The sequence below is a fragment of the Chionomys nivalis genome, chromosome 17 (assembly GCF_950005125.1).
Source record: "Chionomys nivalis chromosome 17, mChiNiv1.1, whole genome shotgun sequence".
NCBI lineage: Eukaryota > Metazoa > Chordata > Mammalia > Rodentia > Cricetidae > Chionomys > Chionomys nivalis.
In genome coordinates this window covers 1,570,156-1,592,453 of record NC_080102.1, presented here as the reverse complement: position 1 = coordinate 1,592,453, position 22,298 = coordinate 1,570,156, and the positions used below count along the sequence as shown (strand labels likewise).

The 22,298-nt window shown below is 44.5% G+C and overlaps 1 protein-coding gene across 2 annotated transcripts in view; it reads right to left on the bottom strand.

Moving 5' to 3' along the window:
• The window catches only part of Matn2 (matrilin 2), a 116,029-nt gene that overhangs the window by 21,556 nt on the left and 72,175 nt on the right, over window positions 1-22,298 (bottom strand). For both annotated transcript variants that reach the window (XM_057792171.1, XM_057792170.1), the window contains exons 5-8: window positions 21,163-21,285; window positions 15,053-15,175; window positions 3,968-4,090; window positions 1,266-1,388 (exon numbers count right to left, since the gene is read on the bottom strand). In XM_057792171.1, the coding sequence (XP_057648154.1) occupies window positions 1,266-1,388; window positions 3,968-4,090; window positions 15,053-15,175; window positions 21,163-21,285 (492 nt within the window). The remainder of the gene's footprint in view (window positions 1-1,265; window positions 1,389-3,967; window positions 4,091-15,052; window positions 15,176-21,162; window positions 21,286-22,298) is intronic.

Here is a 22,298-nt window from a genome sequence, read left to right as displayed (position 1 = left end):
TAAGTAGTGCTCAGGAAGAATCATTGTGTAATTTATTTTTATTTGAAAAAGAAAATAAGTGATTTTTTAATTCTCTTGATCAGGACATCCAGATTCAGACAGTAAACAAAAGCCTTGCTGCCTGTGTGGCCCCTTCTGGCACCCAAACCCCACACAGCTGGTTCTTGAGCAGGGACCGGGAAACACATGGCTGGGGCGGATGCTCCCATAGAGAGCCCCCTGAGCTGCCTCCCAGATTTACTGAATGGAGAAAGTGCACCCTCCACCACCTGGACAGACACTGAAGACTTCATGATGGCCCACTGAGGTAAGCCTTTTCATTCTTGTGTGGCTGAAGGACCAGCGGCTTCTGAAACAATCCACCAGTAGACACACCCCAAAAACACTTACAGCATCTCAGGAGCCACCAGCCCATGCTCACATCCTGATACTGCCATTTAAATTGTCAGGAGGCACGCGAGAGCTAGGATGTTGGAGGTGCTCACAACTGTGCCCGCCGCGTGAGTGCTCAGAACGCTGTGTCATCACGCCTGAGAACGGCGTGGATTTTATTTCCCTGGGAACTTCTGGATGGAAATATCTTGGTTTAAGAGTTCTGAAAGTTTTAACAGAGGAAGACCCCCATCTCTTCTGGGCTCTTCTAGACTCCGCAAGGTGTTGCAAGATATTTGATCACACGTGAAACTCTGAGACTGTGTTAATAAAATTAAGCTTGGATGGGGGGTGGAGTGGACAAGAATTAGCCAGAGAGAGAGCGAAGGGGTAGGGAAGGTTGTGGGTTTTTTTTTATATTTATTTATTTATTGGTTTGGGAAAGTCAGTGGGTTACTTCTCAGCTTCTCTGATCTATCAGGTTTTCACCCTAACATCTGACTCCTGAGTCTTTATTGATAAATAGAACAATAGAGACATACATTTGGCCACAATGGCAGTTCAGCCAGTGCTGGTAGGACCTGAAATCCTGCCAGGCCATGGTCTGAGGGGTGGGGCGCTGACTATGGGGTGCAGGACTCAGACAGTGGTTAAAATATGAGTAGATTCAGGTGCAAGTGCTAAGCTGAAAGAAAAACAATCTCCCTGTCCCCCATATGGATTCTCTTCATTATTACAGTTCAACCTTTGACGCAGGTAGTATTAACGGTACCACTGGATGGGTTATAAAATGCAGGAAACCCTGAAGCTATAGAAGGGCATGGCTGCTAAGAGCCCAAAGGACTGCGCATGGACCCCACCCCATCAGCACCCATACCCCTGGGCACACTCACGGCTGCAGGTCTTGCCATTGGAGTCCAGGGTATAGCCCCGACGACAGCGGCAGTAGTGGCCTTCCTCTGTGTTGACACACTCGTGTTCACAGCCCGGCTTGTTTAGTGCACAGTAGTTGATCCCTGAGGGGAGAAAGTGAAGACTCTCCTTCAGACACTGTGAGGTGATTAGGGCGGACTCCAGGGTTCCCACAGCCCCCACGGAAAGAGCTGGTGGGTGCTGCTTGCTGAGGCAAGCCAGGAATTATCCTTCATTCAGTCATTCATTACCAGGCAAGGGCCAGGCCCTAAGTTAGAAGTGTAGATGCCAGTGTGAGTATTGCCGTAGCCCCGCTATGGTTTGTACTCTGGCAACACAATAGAGAGGAACCAGAAACATTAGACACTAAAGACACAATCGAGTGTCAAAATGAAGTGAGGGTATTGAGGCCTCCTACACATTCCACTGCTGGTTATGCCACAAACTGAGGAACAGGGTAAGTGGACCAGGCACAGACGTAACTTCATCCGGGTAGGGTCTGGTATGCCAAAGTCAGATGTCAGAATTGTTAGATAATAAATGTCCTTGTTACGTGTCAGTTCATAAAGTTGGAGGCTGGCTGCAAAGTCCGTACTGAAACCATGAATGATGACCAATCCTGCATATTAAGTTACGATGTCAGATGAATGGCCAGAGAAGAAATTCCAGAAAATCTGGAAAGGCAAAATAAAAATGTTGAAGCAAAGAGTCCAAACTCTTCATTTAGGGAGTCCAGGTCCAGAGAAGTAAAAGGAGTCGGTCTGAAGTGACATCGCTGGTGTGAATGGCCGTGCTCGGATGAGACCTCGTGACTCGGAGCTCAGAACAACTGGGGAGGTCACACCACTTTTAAGAATACTGTTTCAGCTATGATGAGCCCCAACCTGAGACTAGAGTCCAGAATCTCCAAGTCCACCCCCTGGACCACATCTGTCATTGACTCAGCCTCAGAATCTGCTGGGGTTCCAGGCTTTGCATCACCACCTTTGTGGTCAGTGTTTGACCGATGACAGCACTCTCTGTCCAGGGGGAGGTGACGGCCAAGGACTTTCCTTCAGGATGAGGCTGCCCTGAACTACTTTCCTCAGTTTAATTGAATGATATTGAGTACTCTCAAAACAGATTTGTTTTTAATTAGATTTGAAAACAGCCACCAGCCTCCTGTCACATGTAAATGACCCAGCATCTGTAAGACCCAGAGCACTTGGGAGATCTGAGATTCCTAATTACAAATCTCAGATTTTAAGCCAGTTGCTTAAATCTCTGCCATGTAATCCTCTAGAGACCACGAGCGCTCCCTCCCGCTCCCAGCTGCCTGCCATAATGAAGGACTGAGTGCAAGCTTTAAGTCAGGGCGGCTCTGACAGACCGACCTCAGAGGTCCAGGCCCAGGCTCGCGGCAAAGACAACGGAAAATGTAATGACGAGGAGAAAGATTGAGAGATGGGCGGATGAGGACACTTGCTCTTAGGAAAAGTTCTAGTTCTCCTGGGTTAAAAAAGCAACCAGGGCACCTGACTGCACAGGAAACGGAGCTGTCAGATAAACATCATCATGATAACCATCAGATAAACACGGATGAGCTTGAGGGACCCTGGCAGGAGCCACAGTCTATCAAACAGCCCATCTTTGGGCAATGCCTGTCTTTGGAGTCTTCTCTTCCTCAGGTGCCTCTCTGGTGGAGTGTGGAGGGGTGGCAAAGGTGAAGGAAATCCTTGAGATCTGGCACAAGATTCAGAATCTCAAGCAAGAGCTCCATCAAGGCTACATGCCTGACTTGTTCACATGCCTGCTCCATTAGTAACACACCAAGCATGCTACCATGATGCCTCTGTGCTGAACCAGATCTAACTATCTCCCTAAGCACCCTCATCCCCTGTTACTGATTTCCCATGGTGCACTCAGTCCCCCAAACATCCATCCCTGGAAAAAGGTGTCTGTAGCACACAGGGGAGTGGCTAGGCCCTGAGGCTGGCCTCACACATACCACTGGGCATGTGTGGTCTAATTTTCTTCACGTTCTGAGTGTTCTCCATTGAGGCTGTTATTTAACGCTTGGCTGTTTCGAGGGTTTGTCTCCAGGCTTGGCAGTGGATACACAACGTTTGGTACTTATTAGGACGCATGTGGAACTTAGTCTGCGCCATGAACAGAATGTGATTTGTTTAGAGTCAGTTTCACACATGGCTCATAGTGTTTTCAGAAGAGGTCTATGGTACATCTCACCAGTGCTTGTGACAAGCATCTGAGTCCTCACCCCATCCTGCTGATGCCCTGCTTTCCTTGAGTGTGGCTGCAATGACCTAGAGCATTACTCTCCTTCTTCCTTCCTATCAAAGAATCCAGAACTTTAATGTCCCCACACTTAGCAGCTCCTTTAATGTCCCATCTCCGTGCCCTGCCTTTTTTTCCCTCTCTCAAAGTTCCACAAACCCTAATCCTAACTCACCCCCATTTCAAGAAGATGCTTCAGCACAGACAGAGTTGCTAAACAAATCTCGTGACCAGAGCCAGTCTATTCAATCTTTAGGAAAACATCCCACAATAGGTTCTAGTGACCACAAGAAAATAGGAGCAGAAGAATGTTAACGAACACCAGTGTCCACTGCAAATGCAGTGAGCTAAGGGTCTGCCAAGAGAAGAAGTGTTTCGGTGGAAAGAAACATGGTGGATGGGCACTTACTTCGGCAGGTTTTCCCGTCTGGATTCAGCATGAAGCCCTTCAGGCAGCGGCAGAAAGCAGACTTCTGGGCATTAACACACTCGTGCTGACATCCGTGGTTAGACGAGGCACAGTAGTCTATCTCTGGAAAGAAAGCAAGGTCCTAGGAATCATGAATAAGTCAATATGACTAGCCATGAAAACAAGGATTCTCGGCCCCCATTTTCCCCAAGTGTGTAAAATACAGGCCTCGAGGTTTAAGTCCAGAAGAGCCCTCTTCAAAAAGCCATTTCCATGTCTTTATTATGTCCTCGTCTCAAATGTCTTTTCGTATTTGTTTTTTGGTTTTTGGAGACAGGGTTTCTCTGGGTAGCTCTGACTCCTGGAGCCCATGCTCTAGATAGACCAAGCTGGCCTTGAACTCACAGAGATCCTCTGCCTCCCAAGTGCTGGGATTAAAGATGAGCACCACCACATCAGGCTTCCAAGAGCTTTTTGATGTTTTTATTTCACAAAATATTTATATACCAGTTGCTTCTTGTAAAAGCCACTGAAATTCAATCTGCATTGGGAGCTAGGTGTGGTGGTGCACACCTTTATTCCCAGTCCTTGGGAAGCACAGGCAGGCAGATCTCTGTGAATTCAAGGTCATCTCAAAAAAAAAAAAAAAAAACATAAGGGGGTTGGAGAGATGGCTCAGAGGTTAAGAGCACTGCCTGCTCTTCCAAAGGTCCTGAGTTCAATTCCCAGCAACCACATGGTGGCTCACAACCATCTGTAATGAGGTCTGGTGCCCTCTTCTGGCCTGAAGGCATACACACAGACAGAATATTGTATACATAATAAATAAAAAAATATTTAACAAAAAAAAAAAACATAAAAGAAAAAATTGCGTTGGGTAAGGATGGCATTTAGGTTGGTACTGGAGTTCTGAACTCTGGTCCCAATACTCAGCAGCAAGGGCTTTATGCACTGGGTCATATTTAGCTTCGTTTTCAGTGCTGTGCAGTCTTGCACATGCTACCCGATTTCTTTACTGCTGACATACTTTCCCAGACCAACATAATTTTTTTCCTCCCATCATGTAGATCCAATGGATTGAACTCAGGTCACAGGTTTGGCAGCAAGCACTTTTATTGATGAGCCATGTTTCTTGCTGTTTCTGATCTTATAAAGAAATAATTCAATCTCCCATCACTAAGTATGACAGCTAATAGTTTTTCATTAATAAAGTTTTTGTGTATTCTGTGTGTATAACCTGTGTATTGTGTGTGTGTATGTGTGTGCACATGTGTGTGGGTGCAAGTGTGGGGATCAGAGGTCAATCTCAGATGCCTTCCTCATTACTCCCAACTTTATTTTTTTTGAGGCAGGGTCTCTCACTGAACCTGAAGCTCACTGACTCAGCTGGAATGGCTGTTTGGTCAGCAAGACCACAGTTCCTCCTGTTTATGTGGGTGTCAGGATGGATTTACTTAATCACTGATGCAGTTACCTCTACTTCTAGTTCACAGAAAGATTTTTATTGTATGTGTATCATATATTATATGTGTATCATATATTATTTGTGCCCTTTTCTGCATCTAATGAAATGGCTTATATGGTTTCTTTTAGCATGTTAATATTGTGCATTGCATTGATTGAGTTTTGAATATTAAAGCCAACCTTGAATTCCTGGGCTAAATCCCACATGGTTATGATGCATTGCTCTTTTTGTATATTGTTGACCTGACTGCTAAAAAAACAAAGATATTTCTAGGTAAAATTTTCTTACAGCTTATTCTGGTTTGAGCATTAGGGTAATGCTGACTTAGGAATGAGCTGAAATGCATTTATCATTAATATTGAGGAGTCACTTGTATAGAATTAGCATTAGTTATTGCTCAAATGCTTGGTAGGCTTAGTAGTTAAGTCAAATAGGTCTAAAGATTTCTCAGTGTAAAGATTTAAGGTGTAAGTTAAACTGATTTAAGAGACATGACTATTAAGGTTGCCTATTTCTTCTTTGTGTTGTTCAAAGGATTTGCCTATATCATATGAGCTGTTGGCATATATGTGTGTGGTAATATTTTTCCTTTCAATGGACCAATAGTGATTCCCACATTCTTAATATTTTGGGGGGATTTGTGTCTGCTCCCTCCTTTTTCTCCTAGCTAGTCTGGTAAGAAATTTAACAATTTTCTTTCTTTCTTTCTTTCTTTCTTTCTTTCTTTCTTTTTTTTTTTTTTTTATTTGAGACAGGATCTCACTATGTAGCTCTAGCTGTTCTGGAACTCACTATGTAGACCAAGCTGCCTTTGAAATCACAGAAATCCACCTGCCTCTGCCTCCTGAGTGCTAGCATTTTCTTGTTTTTAATTTTTAAAATTAAAATAATTATATCATTCCCCTTTTCCTTTCCTCCTTCCAACCCTTCTCACCCTCACTTCCCTCCCTCTCAAATTTTAGTTCTCTTTTCCTTATCATATATATGTGTTTAACATATATATGCTATATATGTGATACATATATACATACTTTTAACACACACATATGTATATGTCTTTAACATATATGTGTGTGTGTGTATCTTCAACACATATATTTATATATACACATATGTGTGAAACACATATACATACTTTTTAACATATACATGTTATATATGTGTGTGATACACACACACGTTCTGCTGAGTCTGTTTCACATTGCACGTGTGTGATTTCAGGGCTGACCATTTGGTAGATTACCCATTGGGCTCTCCCTGGGAAAGACTTAGACTTACTGGCCCACTCTCCCATTCCTTAACTGTGACTCTTTGTAAATGGGCGGGGCCTCATGAGATCGGCCCATCTATAGGGTGGCTCTTGTTCAGATCTTGCTTAGGTCGTTATTGTTTGCCTTTTTGATTTGTTTCCTAATTTATTTCTACTTATCTACAAGGTTTTATTTTGATAAACTGAATGTATAACTAGACAGTTTTATAAAAAAAATAATAATAAAAACTCGGTAATTACAACAACGAGAAGAAACTTGTCCTAGATGATTAGTATGTTATGAAAAAACAAACCAAAACCTCTCACCAGGTAAAGTGGTATGCACCTGTAATCCCCGCCTTCAGGAGGGTGAGACAAAAATTACCAATTCAAGGCAAGCCTGAGCTACATGATGAGAACTTGTTTCAAAACAAAACAACAAACAAACAAAAATCTCATCTCCTCAAAACATGTATGGTAGACCATATATTGATACAGTATTTTAGAAGTTAATTTTGCACACACATTAAAAGACCTAACATGTGTCTTGGTTTGGTTTACTTACTACTACTGTAATGAAACACTGTGATCAAAGCAACTTGGGGAAGACAGGATTCATTTGGCTTACACGTCCATACCATAGCCCATCATTGAAGGAAGTCAAGACAAGAACTCAAGGAGGGCAGGAACCTGAGGCAGGAACCCATGTAGAAGTCACAGAGGAGTGTTGCTTACTGGCTTGCTCCCTATGGCTTGCTCAGCCTGCTTACTTAAAGAATCCAGGACCACCAACCCAGGAAGGCACCACTCACAATGAACTGGGCCCTTCCTCATCAACCACTAATTAAGAAAATGGCCTACAGGTTTGCTTACAGCCCCATCTTATGGAGGCATTTTCTTTTCTTTTTTTCTGGTTTTTCAAGACAGGGTTTCTCTGTGTGTATTTCTGGCTGTCCTGGAACTCACTCTGTCAACGAGGCTGGCCTTGGACTCACAGAGATCTACTTGCCTCTGTCTCCTGAGTGCTGGGATTAAAAATGTGTGCCACCATAGACCAGCTGAAGGCATTTTCCTAACTGAAATTTCTCAGAGGACCTTAGCTTATGTCAAGTTGACATAAAACTATCCAGCATGACATGTCAATAATCTTTGACTTCATAAATTGTTTTGCATTTTGTTCCTAAGAACATAAAAACACAGGATTTATGCATATTGGTGTGAAAAACATATCACAAAAAACTGTTCAGTAAATTATACCAGGTAATATACAAAATATGATGCAGACATTAAAATGTTTTATAACATGCAAATGATGTGCTAAAATGCTCCAGATTCAATGGTTATTATATGTTCTAACACTATAAAAATATATCCGTGCGTTTACACTTTAAAAGGGGAGGCTGTTGAGATGGGTCAACACTTAGTAAAAGCCTGATGATCTGAGTTTGATCTCTGGAGCCTGTGTTTGGTGGTTTGACAGAGAACAGCCTCCAGAGGCTTGCATATTTGAATGCTTAGTCATTAGGGAGCGGAACTGTTTCAGAAGGACTAGAAGGAATCAGGAGGTGTGATGAAATCAAGAGGACCTTGTTGGAGGGAGGTGTGACTTTGTTGGAAGGTGTGTGACCTTGATGGAGAAGGTGTGACCTTGATGGAGAAGGTGTGACCTTGTTGGAGGGAGGTGTGTCACTGGGATGTGGGTTTTGAGGTTTCAAAAGCCTACATCAGGCCCATTCTATTGTCTCTCTCTTTGTCTGCTGCCCGAGGATCATGATATAAAGCTCTCAGCTCCTTCTCCAGCAGCTTGGCTTCCCACCTGCCACTGTGTTCCCTGTCATGATGCTAATGGACTAATCCTCTGAAATTGTAAGCAACCCCCCAGTTAAATGCTCTCTTCTATAAGAGTTACCTTGATCACAGTGTCTCTTCACAGCCATAGAATGGTAACAAATAAAGGCGGAAGGAAAGAACTAACTTAATAAAGTTGTCCTGTGACTATATGCGATGGCACACTTAGCCCTGCATTCACACATCATAATAAAAATTTAAAAAAAAATTAGAGCCAGCAAATGTCTAGACAAATAAAGATACTTGCTGCTAAGTTCTCAATCCTTGGAATCCACTGACACCTTAAAGTTGTCTTTGATCTCTACATATTTACCTTGGCGCACACAGCTATCTACACACACACACACACACACACACACCAAAACAAACAAACAAACAAACACAGGCTGGAGAGATGGCTCAACGGTTAAGAGCACTTCAGAGATTTTGAGTTCAACTCCCAGCAATGGCATGGTGGCTCACAACCATCTATAATGAGACCTGTTGCCCTCTTCTGACATGCTGGCATGCATGCAGATAGAACACCTTTACACAATATAAGTAAATCTTAAAAGGCCCAAACAAATAAATGTAATCCTATTTTTAAAATTTAAGGTCTAGAAGGAAATGAAACAAACTGTGATTAATGATACTTGTCTCTGGCTCATAGAGTATAGATGGTTTTATTTTATATAATTTCATTTCTGTAAAAATCAGTTGTCTACAATAAACTTATTTTACTTTTTTTTTTTTAATTATTTATTATGTATGCAATATTCTGTCTGTGTGTATGCCTGCAGGCCAGAAGAGGGCACCAGACCCCATTACAGATGGTTGTGAGCCACCATGTGGTTGCTGGGAATTGAACTCAGGACCTTTGGAATAGCAGGCAATGCTCTTAACCTCTGAGCCATCTCTCCAGCCCCCTTATTTTACTTTTGTAATAAAAAATAAATATATGTGCTCATAATTACAAAACTAGTTGCCATGGAAAATAATAAATAATATAGAAAAAAGAACAGTGTAGGAGGTATCCAGAGATTAAAAAAAAATCAGTGAACATGGCTAAGAATACTATATATAGCCAAAGATGTCACTATTAAAAATCCAAAGAGGGGCTGGAGAGATGCTCAGTGGATAAGATAACATGCTGCTTTTGCAGAGATGCCAGGTTCAGTTTCCAGAACTCAGGCTGGATGGGTCCCAACAACCTGTCACTCCAGCTCCAGGAGATCCAACTCAGCACACACATCCCCACACAGACATGTCACCCCACCCCACCTCCTATGCTATGCATGCACACAAAGTGAGTTTGAGACCTGAAGTAGTTTGAATGGGAACGGTCTCTATAGGCTTGTATATTTGAATGCTTGATCCCCAGTTAGTGGAACTGTTTGGGAAGGACTAGGAGGTGTGGCCTTGGTTGGGGGAGGTGTGCCACTGGGGCTGGCCTTTAAGGTTTCAAAAGCCCATGCCAGGTCCAGTCTCGCCCTTTCTCTGCTGCCAACTTGCAGACAGATGTGAGCTCTCAGGTATTGCTCTGGCACCATGTCTGCTTGCATCTCACACCCCTGACACCTCTGCCCACCATGATGATCATGGATGAACCCACTGAAACTGTGAGCAAGGTCCCCATGAAATGTTTCCTTTTAAAAGTTGCCTTGGTCATGGTGTTTTATTACAGCAACAGAACAGTAACCAAGACAAGATCTCAGTCTAGGGTGGAACTAAAGGGTTTACAGGCATGATTGGAATGGGGCGGGGTTTACAGGCTTTATTGGAATGGGGCGGGGCTTGGAATCCACCACAGAGCCACGAAGGGAGAAGGGCAAATTGTCCTAGTTCACAACGGCTCCTCACAGCCTCTCCTAGTCCTACAGATGTCCCAGCTGTCTTCAGCAGGGTCTCACAGTTCCTGCCCGCAAAGTGTTTGTATTGTTGCTACACTCCCTGTGCTAAGACTGTCTTCTACCTATCTCTTTCAAGCCTTTGATCAAATGTCACTCTTTTCTTTTTGTTGTTGTTGTTGTTTGTGTTTGTTTTGTTTTTCAAGACAGGCTCTCTGTGTAGCCCTGGCTGTCCTGGAACTAGCTTTGTAGACCAGGCTGGCCTAGAACTCAACAAATTTTTTCCAGGGGAGCAGGTTTTAAGATAGGGTTTCTCTCTGTAACAGCCCTAGTTGTCCTGGAACTTGCTCTGTAGACCAGGCTGGCCTTGAACTCACAGAGATCTTCCTGCCTCTGCCTCCCGAGTGCTGGGATTAAAGGCGTGCACCACCATCGCCCGGCTATTGGTTTTGTTTTTTAATACTTGATCTTAGCCAGAAGTGGTTGTTTATAGGTTTGTTTGGTCTTGGTTTTGGTTTTTCAAGACAGGGTTTCTCTGTGTAGCCCTGGCTGTCCTGGAATTTGCTCTCTAGGCCAGACTGTCTTTGAACTCAGAGATTCCCATGCCTCTACCTCCTGTGTACTGGAATTAAAGGTGTGTGCCTCCAGAGACCAGGTCTTGCTATAGAGCCTGGATGGCTTGAAATTCACTACATACACCAGGCTGGCCTCACACCTGTAGTTATGCGCCTGTCTCTGTCTCCTCAGGGCTGGGGTTACAGGTCTGTGCTGCCACACCCCACTATGTGGACACTTTTGGATACCACTAATCTCTGTTGAATTTTATTTCTTGTCCTTCTGTAAATGTGTTGCTTTTATTGACTGATGAACAAAGCTGTTTCAGCCGATGGCTTAGCGGGGTAAAAAGAGAGAAGAAGAGAAAAAGAGAGAGAGAGAGAGAGAAAGAGAGAGAGAGAGAGAAAGAGAGAGAGAGAGAGCATAGAGTTGAGACTCCATATAGCCACGGAAGAAGGATGCTAGAACATTATCAGTAAGCCACAGCCTCATGGCGATGTATAGATGAAAAGAAATAGATTAATTTAAGATGTAAGAGCTACCTAGGAATACAGCTAAGTCATTGGCCAAACAGTGTTGTAGATAATATAACTTTTGTGTGATTATTTGGGTCTGGGTAGCAAACACGAGCACATTTTGGCTCAGTCACACATTAGTCATGCTTGGTGTACTGCCTTGACTAGAGTACCTTCTATAGACAATAAGTGTACAGTTACCAATTGGATTGACTCAGCAGAGGACCCAAGTTTGGTTCCCAGCACCTATACGTAGTGGTTCACAAACCCCTATGATTCCAGCTCCATGGAATCCAACACCATCTTTTGGGCTCTGTGGGCACTTGCACTCACGTGGGCATAGAGTACCCCCCACCTCCCCCCCCCACACAAATATTCTAAAAAAGAACAATAAGTCTTCTAAAAATAGGGACTGAAATGTAAATTATTTTTTTTTAAAAAATTTTACTCATCTTTTGGAAGTGTGCAAGAACTGGATTTTTTTTTTTTCTTCCACCACACAGCAGTGGCTACAGGAGGCTGGGGCTGTGACATATCCAAGGTACTAATAAGGTAGCTGCCCGGCGGCTGCCTGGCTGGCCCCCATGTCTCTGTCCTTGCCACTGGCTGTCTCTCAGCTCTTTCCTGTCCTGCTGTAGACAGGAGACTCCAGGGTTGTATCTGCACAGGCCGGCTTTCTCTTTACTTCTCTTACCCTTTTCTGAGTGCTTGGAGCATCTCTTCTCTATGGCCAGGCTTTCCCATCTGGCTCCTGTATGCTCCCCAGGATGGTGGGAATGTGGCCTTTCTAGGGGGCAGTTTTCCCTAGTGCTGGCCTGGACTCCACAGCTTTCCGAGCATTCTTCTCTGCCCACGCACTGGGCTGGCCAGCTTCACAGTTTTGCCTCTAACACAGTCTGAAGATAGCTGAGCTGCTGGCTCCCAGCCTAACTGGTGAGACCTCCCAGCTGGAAGAGCTCTGCCCTGACTCCCAGTCAGACCTCTCTCAGGCCCCCACAAGGCAGTTTCTACCTCAGGATCTGATGGCAAAGCTCAGATCTCCTTGTCTGTATCACTCTTGAGTCTGGAATAGGGTCTAGTCGTAGGGGACATGCTGAGGCAGGTGGGGAGATGGTGCCATTCTGGAGAATAGGGTGGGAGTGAGAGCCAGGACTCCCCCAAGGAGGAAGATCTGAGAGTAGACAGGTGTTTCCCCCGTTCCTCTGATCACGGGACACGGCTTCCACCTGCCCTAGTCCAGCCTGGCTGCATCACATGGGGGCCCTGGGTTACACCTGCCCTAGTCCAGCCTGGCTGCATCACACGTGGGCCTTGGGTTACACCTGCCCTTGTCCAGCCTGTTTGCATCATACCGTGTGCTGTGGATCACACCTGTCTTAGTCCAGCCTGCCTGCATCACACCATGTGCCCTGGGTTACACCTGCCCTTGTCCAGCCCGCCTGCATCACACCATGTGCCCTGGGTTACACCTGCCCTTGTCCAGCCTGTTTGCATCATACCATGTGCTGTGGATCACACCTATCTTAGTCCAGCCTGCCTGCATCACACCATGAGCCCTGGGTTACATGCATCCTGGGTTACAGTGACTCAGCTGCTTGCTCTCTGTGGTGGGACTTGGTTCCCACCAACTTTCAACAGAAAAGTCTTGAGTTTGTATGTACTTTTATGCTTGGTCAGGACATATGTTACATGTCCATTAATACTAAAATTCTTTGAGGCCAGTACTATCTTTAGGTTAGTGTGTATGTGTTCATGTGTGCACATGTGTATATGAATGTGTGCACGTACATGTGTTTGGAGGTCAGAGGTTAACATTGTGTATCTCCTTCAATTGCTCTCCATCTGATTCTTTGGAGTCAGGGTCTTTGAACGTGTAGTTCACCCATCCATCTAGACTGGTTCCACCTCCTCAGTGTGTGCCCCCCTTTTTTTTACAGGGGTTCCAGAGATTCAAACTGCATTGCTGGCACAGCAATCACCTTACCAACTGAGCCCCCTTCCCAGATGCCAGTATCATCCATCGTTCATAAAAATGTAACTGGCACCTGACAATTTGACCAATCTCTTCTACAGATGATCTTATTTAGTCTTCGAGACAAGAGTGTGGATTACCATCTCCTGTTGCTGTTGAGGAAACTGCAGCGTGAGCTTTTCCCCAAGATCACCCAGGGGAATTGACCTAGGAGCACAGGGTCCCTCTTTGATGGGGATACTGACTCATGGGCCCGACAGCCACAGCTCCCAGCCGCAGCGACAGCCTGACTGTTGTTCATAGTTCAGAATGTGGTTTCTTGGGCGTGGGGTGGGAAGAGGTGGACAGCATCTTGCTGAGGACTGCTCAAGTTTTGTACAGAGAGGAGGGGAGCCTGGGAGGAGAGCAGTCTACTCAACCTTTCTACTCAGACTAAGAACTGTGCATGAGCTGTGTGCTGGGCGTGGAGGTCTAAATGCCCTTCTGGTGCTGTTGCAGAACTGCTTTCCTTCCCAGCAAACCCACTTTAAAATCCAGCCATGGTCTGTGCCTCCTTCATTTGGGGCTCCAAGAGCATGTCTTGGATGTAATGTGCCAGGCCCCTGGGGTTTGAAGCAGTTGATATTAAGGAATTGAATAGAAGGAGGATGCTTTTGAAAACATGTACAGAAGCACACACTGGATGTACCTTTAAAAGATGGAAGGCACACAAACTTTTTATAAACTAAAATCCTATTTTGTCATTGATACACAATGCAATGGTACATTTATTTATTCTTTTTTGTTTTTTCGAGACGGTGTTTCTCTGTGTAACTGCTCTGGCTGTTCTGGAACTCCATTTGTAGATCAGGCTGGCCTCGAACTCAGAGATCCGCCTGCCTCTGCCTCCCGAGTACTGGGATTAAAGGCGTGCGCCACCACCGCCCGGCCCTTATTTTACTCTTAATTGTTATTGAACCTCATTAAAATGCCACTGGGCCCTGAGACTTGAGAAGCAGGCATCTCTCCCGTGGTCTTTCACTGTACTGAAGGATAATAATCTACCCACAGAAGCCCTGAAGACCCTTGCACCTTTAAGTTTAAAAGAATCCTTCTGGCATCGTTTTTAAAACTGGGGATCATCTTTAGTTTGTAGATTTTCTGTTCTAATTTTAGGAGTTCAAATCAATTTCAATATTTATGCATATAGCTAAAGTCAAACAGAACTAAAAAGACGAAGGTTCACCTATCCGCACCCCACCCCCAAGAAACCACATTCAATTCCTTTCAGTTCAGCGATTCTCTGGTCCTCACGTGGACTCAGAGCTGGAGCCCACAAGCCACAAAGCTTCAGTGAAAATATCCCTCAGGCCCTGTTATAATGACAGCCACAGCCGCGCTGAGGCAGCATGTGGGACAGTTAGCATGCTAGCAGATGCTGGGAGAGCATGCCCGCACGGAGTCCCCAACAAAAGATGCCTTCAAATATTTTGCCTGGAGACATCGAGACCAAGTAAGCCACAGTCTTAGGGTGATTTAGAAAGGCCTGATAGGAACAGGGGCAGAGCCCCATGACTTAATATGTGATAATCCATTCATGGGAGAGTTATAAGTCCCCAGTGTCCACAGCGATTTCACTCTGTGTGTGTGTGTGCGCGCGCGCGTGTGTAACTTACTTGTGCATGTTTTCTTATCTGGGTTGAGAGCAAATCCCTCATGGCACTGGCACAGGTAGGAACCTTCAGCATTTACACACTCATGTTCACACCCATGATTTCCTGAGGCGCAGTAGTCCACAGCTGCAGAAAACAACACACGGTCACATCTGGTTAGAAGCACAGAGAAGGGGACAGTAGAATGTCAGGATACCTATAACAAATACAGTTAGAGTTAAATTGTCATTTGCTGCAAAAAGCATGAATAAATAAACAACACCCCGAGATTCCCCTTGAAAAAAAAAAGAATCAAGATTTTTTTTTTGATTAGGTTTTCATTCCTGAAGATGGACAGATATATTTAAAAGTCAGAGAAAGGCTAATAAAAACTATCACAAGGTACATTTATACCTACTGAACTGGGGGAAACAGAGATAAGATGAACCCTAAGACCGGCGCAATAAGGGTAACTCTTGAGCTTCTCTTCCACCTCCTAAGGTGTGATCAACCCTCTTTCAGAAGCTATGGAAGGATATGCAAGGTAACACTGCAGAGAAGCAGCCGTTGACACCACGTAAACAATTCTTTTTGTTGTTGGTGTTGGTTTTTTTTTTTTGGAGACAGGCTTCTCTGTGTTAACAGTCCTGGCTGTCCTAGAGCTTGACTTATAGACCAGGCTGGCCCCCAACTCACAGAGATTCGCCTGCCTCTGCTTCCCAAATGCTGGGATTAGAAGCGTGTATCACCATAGCCCGACTCATAGCCAGTTCTTGATAAACCGACGCTTTCCTCTCTAAGGCCTCTGGGATTCGATGTGACTGATGCAGTCTGAGCCCCTGCGTGCGAGACTGTCGTCTGTACACACCTCACCCTGATGCAGTCTGAGCTCCTGTGTGTTAGACTGTCTGTATACACCTCACCCTGATGCAGTCTGAGCTCCTGTGTGTTAGACTGTACACACCTCACCCTGATGCAGTCTGAGCCCCTGCGTGCGAGACTGTACACACCTCACCCTGATGCATCCTCGTAAGCAGCTGTGCTGTAACACTTGTTCTCTTGAACACCTTTGTTCTTCCACTGACCGTGTGGTATGTCTATCAGGCGTGCACTGTCAAGGTGTGGTCTGTGAACTGCTTACATCAACAATCGTTTGCAAACTTGCCCACCATATCAGTCCTCAGATCCTGCCCTACACAAGTGGAATCAGAAATTCTGGGTATGGGAACCTAGAATCTGTGTTAACAGCCCCTAGGGGATTCTCATGCAGGCTAAATTTTAATAGTCCCTGTTAAAAAGCAAGAATATACTATACAAGCCATAAAAATTAAATCAGCAGCTTTGGAGAATCTTGAGGTTGTGTGCTGATCAAAATTACAATGATTTATGCTATTATAAATATAAAAGATTGAAATATTTTTCATCAATATCAAAGATTATGACTCTAGATTATTTTTCAGAATTTTTCAAATTCTGTGCCTACTTAAAGAACTCCAAACTGAAAAATCAGAATGGGAATTATTTAAACAATGAAGACTTTAAATATCATATTTTTCAAATAAGCCTATTTAACATTTTGAAAATATTATTAAATATAACTTATTAAATGTACACCTGTTTTTAAACAAAAACAATTACAATACAACTGTATATAGGCAGATGTTTGGGGGTGGAGTTGTTTGTTTTGGGTTTTATGGCAGGGACAGAGTCTCAGAATGTAGACGGGTTTGGCCTGGAACTGTAGCAATGCTTTTTGAGTGCTTAGATTACAAGCTTATGTCACCACGCCCACCCAGCTCCATGTGTAGCCCAGGATATCCCTTTTTGGATGGTATTTTCCATTCCTTAGCAGCCACGGGCCACTTTCATAGACGAGCTTCTCCTCGGCCTTGATTCTCATGCTGCTTTATTCTCTGTGTGCACACCTGTCTGAACTAGGGAAAGGCAGGGTTCAGAGACTGTAGGTTCCTAAGACCCTGGTCTATAAAATCTCACAGTATCAAGGCTATCATTGATTCACTACCAGGCCACTTAGGGATGGCAGCCCAGACCAGCACTTGGCAGTCGAATGTGAAGAAACACATTTCCAGTCATCTGACCCTCAAAGAGGTGTAAGGTCCGGATAGTTCTGGTCCACTCCGATCAGGCATTCTTCACCAAATATTTTGGATTCGTTACATAACTTCCTTAGTTGTGAAACTGCATTCGTGAAAAGGAAGGCCAAGGTTAGGGGCAGACATGGAGCGCCTCTTCAAGTCAGCAACACCTCCACTGTTCCTCACCGACTCCACCAAAATCCCTTCCATCGTCTCTGCCTGGAGTCTACGTGCACCTCCATAGACGGAAAGAACACAGTAACTCCAGGCTGTCATCCCTTGTCCAGGCAGATCACAGGGGCTAAGGTTACAGAATCAAAAGTGAGCCTTGCCACATCCAGGCTCTGCCCAATGTGTGATAAACAACTCAGCTGACCTCGGAGATAAACAGCACATTAGTGCAAAGCAATAAAGGCCAAGATGGACATTTGTCACTATACTTTATCACATGGGCAATAGAAAGCCCATGGAGAGTCTCTCCCCACCATATTCTGCAGTTCCTCAATGCACTTTCTCTTTCTCCCTCCCCTCCACAGCCTTAGATGGTCATCCACAGACATTTTCTTGCCCTTAGTTCTTCCTGCTTTCTCTATGGCTCAGTCTTCCACCCACTTCTCATTCCACAGTTCATCCCTAGGCAGGAAACAGTCACTATCATGGCTATTTTCACAGTCATGACCAAGGCCTAGTGCACACCGGGAACTTTACTCAGTAATTTTTCCTCTCAAATCGTCTGTAGTAGCTGTCATGACTCCTCATTGTGGATGAAAAAAAAAAAACACTCAGAGATTACATGAAATAAAGATGTACTTCACTGAAGACTGGTATGTAAGGCTTGAGGGTCCAGATGCCTTCAAAACAAGTAAAGACACATAGCCATTTAAACTCATAAAACCTAAATGCACATTAAAAGGAACAAGGGAAAAACACGTCGCTTCCTGCCTGCATTGTTGGCTTTCTAAGCATCCTTTTCTGCACTGGGCTATTCCGCTCTCTCTCTCTCTCTGACATGTCCTTGCCTTGTCCCATAATTCCAACCTTGCTTTGTCCAAAACTCCAGGCTATCTTTCCTTGAATCCATTCTCATCTCTTTCTGTCACTATGGCATCATTCTTAGAGTCTTAAAAGTTCAAGATCATAAAGTTTCAGTGTCCAACCCAGGATAGTCAAGATGTGGCCCAACACAAAATTGTAATCTTACTTAAAACACGATGAGGTGATTTTGCTTTTTTGTTTGTTTGTTTTATGGTATCTTATAGCTCCCGGAGTCTCCATCTTTGAGAGCGATGTCTTTGTAGGGCTGCTTGTGTAGCTTCTAATGATATTTTACTATGCTATCTCTCTTGGAAACACTTCCACCTCCATACCATCCCTGCCCATCATATAGGTTCTTGCTTGCTCATCTGTCCGATGGATACTCTTCTTTCTAGATGCAGCTCTTCTAGGCTAGTCCCTCAGATGTCTCTCTCTTCTCTACCTCTCAGGATTCTCTGATTTCCTGGGCTCCCAACACAGCCCCATGGAACAGTAATTGACTTTTGAGAATTCTGACTCCCTAGCTGAGGCTACTAGTCACAGAGATCTGCCTGCTCGTCTCATGGTCTGCTTCCCCCAGAGGCTTAGTCAATGGCTGTCAAGGATAGCTGTGAAGATGGTAATGCCAGCATCATCAGAGGGACGAGACCCAGGTCACATTAGGATACACAGTTTTTCCTGCTTGACCGCCTAATACAGGCAAGACATTCTTGGCATTTTGGTTGTGAGCCTGGCCTTTAACGGCTGAGTTATCCCTCCAGCCCAACACATTCTCATACGCTTATAAGCATCAGTAGGGAAAATACCCGTCTTGGCTGAATACGGCCGGCACGGCTCCTGGCAAACACAGTGTGTTCTCGCTCATTCTTTCAGCTCCTCAGCAAATGTCAAATTCCAAACTTACAGCACAATCCTGAGAGACACAAAGATTCTCTACTACACTAGGACAATCAGGCAATTATTCAATAATACGCAGAGAACCGGGTTCCCCACCACCCTCTAGTTTCCCAGCCTCCCATGGACTGACCTCCTCCTCGTCTATCCCCTGGGACTCCCACAAGCTCTTAGTTTATGCTGTGTCTTCCCCCACTCAGTCAATCAGAACTGTGTTCCCGACACCTTGATGCTTATCCCCGTCCTTCCTCACAGAGGCCCATTCTCCACCTTTTTTATTTTTAATTTTTCAGTTCACAAAGTTTCTACTTATGTAACATCATCAGGAAAGGGCAAAAAAAAAAAAAACCCAGCTGATAAAAATAAACAGTATAACTTCTTGTTCATCATGGACCAAGGTTTTATAGTAGATACTTCTAGGGGAAGTATGGTAGAAATGCGATGAATTATTAACAGTGATTTTCTCATCCTTTAAGTACCAGTTTTACAATAAAAAGTAATGAAACAAAATAATTAGTATTGGTGGTTATGTGTTGGCTTCTTTTTTAATGATGGCCAACAGAATATCCTGCCGCTCGGTCACGGTCGCCACCAGCAAATTACCGCCCCTCCCCCCGCCCCCCCCCCCCCCCCCCCCGCCCTAAATAGCTTTAGGACTCAGTACTCAGTAAACCAGTTCCATTCGCTGATCTCTGATGAGGGGAGTTTTCAAACCTTCCAGTATGGAAAACAAAGTCACATTACTCTCATTATTCCCAAGCAAATAGCAAGTGATCATTTTTTTTTTTTTTTTTTGTCTTTCATACCCCTAACTAATAATCAGGGCATGCTGGGAAACACACATTTGAAATGCAAAAGAATAAACATATACTGTGGACTAATAATCAGGGCATGCTGGGAAACACACATTTGAAATGCAAAAGAATAAACATATACTGTGGAGGGGAACAAGGAATGAAGGGATACAACATGATCTCTGGAAGCAACGGGATATAGAACAGAGAAGCAAGACTTGGTCAGGAATCTCCGTTCACTTCCGTCCAGTTCATTGAACACCTGGCATTTACCTACCATTTCTTGCTCTAATGATGAATGAGACCAGGCAAAGGAATTGCAGCTAATCAAGAAGGGGCTTCATACATCTTAGGGGTTTGCTGGCCTGCTCTGCAAGGGCTCAGGAAAACTCTACCCCATCTCTCAACTGATCAGTGTGGAGATGCCAAATGGGGAGGGCGTTCAACTGTGAGCTGTGCCTGCAGCTCCGAGCACTTCATAGAGAGCCCTTCCCTGGCTCTCAAGGCTGTTTATTTTCTGTGACCTTGATGTCAATACAGACAGTTGGGCCTTTCTCTGAACTGCAGGTCCAAAATGAGGGATAAGGCTACTAGGTCTTTCAGGTACTGCATAGCACCCCTGCCCATCACCAAGTAAATTTCATATATAACACTTGAGCTATATAGTTAGGTCCCCAAACTATGCTCTAAATCCACCTTGCTTGTTGGTGGAAGTTTCTGTCCCACCCACCAGTTTCCAAATAACCGACACAGAGGTTTAACATTAATTATAAATGCTTGGTTGGTAGCTCAGGCTTGTTACTACCTAACTCTTACATTTGAACTAACCCATATGTCTTCACCATGTGGGTCATGGCTGTTACCTCATTTTGTACACATCCTGCTTACTCTGCAGCTGGCTGATATCCCCGTGACTCTTTCCCTCTTCCTCCCAGTATTCTCAGTTTGGCTATCCAGCCCATACTTTTTGCCTAGCTACCAGTTACTCAGCATTCTACTAAACCAATTCGAGAGGCAATTCTTTATGGTGTACAAAGGGCATATTCCACAGCACTGTCCCTTACAAGCAGTGATGTAACAGGCAATTATATTTACATAGACTGTCATAAGCGTGCCTCATGTGAAGGGTTTGGAATAAGCAAATACTGACCTCAAGCAAAAACGAAGTCTTTAAAGTTCAGTTCTGCCTAAAAACTAAAGCACAGCACCGACTACTTCATTAAGACCTAAAGGACTGTTTGGGCCTCGTGCATGCTGCTCTCCTTCCTGTACTTCTGCGTCCTTTCTCAGCACGCATGATTGAAGAGACACCTACCTGTGCATCGCTTCCCATCCTCAGCCAGGGTGTAGCCACTGTAGCACTGGCAGACGAAGGAACCCGGCAGATTCACGCATAGCTGCTCACAGCCGTGGTCCTCTGAGGCACACAGATCCTGGACTGAGGCAAAGTTGAACCATTAGCACACAGCTCAGGAGCAGAAGTGCTCCTGGCCCACAGCAACTCAACTCTATAGCACTTATGACAGTAACCTCAAATAACATTGCACATTTTAATAGATTATTGTAGAAGACTGAGGGGCAAAACACATAAAAGGAAGCTCCACCTGCAGTCCTACCACCCAGAGCAACCACATTGTATCCATTTTAGTGTAGATAAAAACATTTTTCTTTTTTGTTTTTGTTTTTGTTTTTGAAGACAGGTTTCTCTGTGTAGCCCTGGCTCTCCTGGAACTCACTCTGTAGACCAGGCTGGTCTAGAACTCAGAAATTTGCCTGCTTCTGCCTCTGGAGTGCCTGGATTAAAGGCATGCACCACCACTGCCCCGATGATAAAACCATTTTCAAAGTTGGAATTATCTGAAAATTCATGAAATAATTTTAATTAAAATCAATTTTGTATTTTTCTGTGGTCATGAAAACCACTTTGAGCATGATTTTGAGGGCTCATGAGAGCTGGGTTGTGAGCAAGAGCTTCTACTTGCTCCCCTAAGGCACCATTCCTAGGCTTTGGGCATACAGGAGGTGACTTTGTCTTGTGTGAGCCTTGACATCATGCAGAAAAGGCAGCCAAGGGAGCTACAGACTCACCACTCGGCTGCATGTGGTGGTTTGGGTACGAATGGCCCCAATAGCCCCATAGATTTGAATGCTTGGTCATAAGGAGTGGCACTATGAGGAGGTGTGGCCTTGTTGGAGAAAGTGTGTCACTGGGGTGGGCTTTGGGGTTTCAAATGCTCAAGCCAGGCCCACCCAGTGCTCTCTCTTCCTGCTGCCTGCCAATCAAGATGTAGGACTCTCAGCTCCTTCTCCAGCACCCATGTTGCTATGTTTCCCAACATGACAATAATGGACTTCTAAATTTTAAGCCAGCTCCAATTAGTGTTTTCCTTTATAAGAGTTGCTGTGGTCATGGTACCGCTTATAGCACCAGAACACTGACTAAGACACATG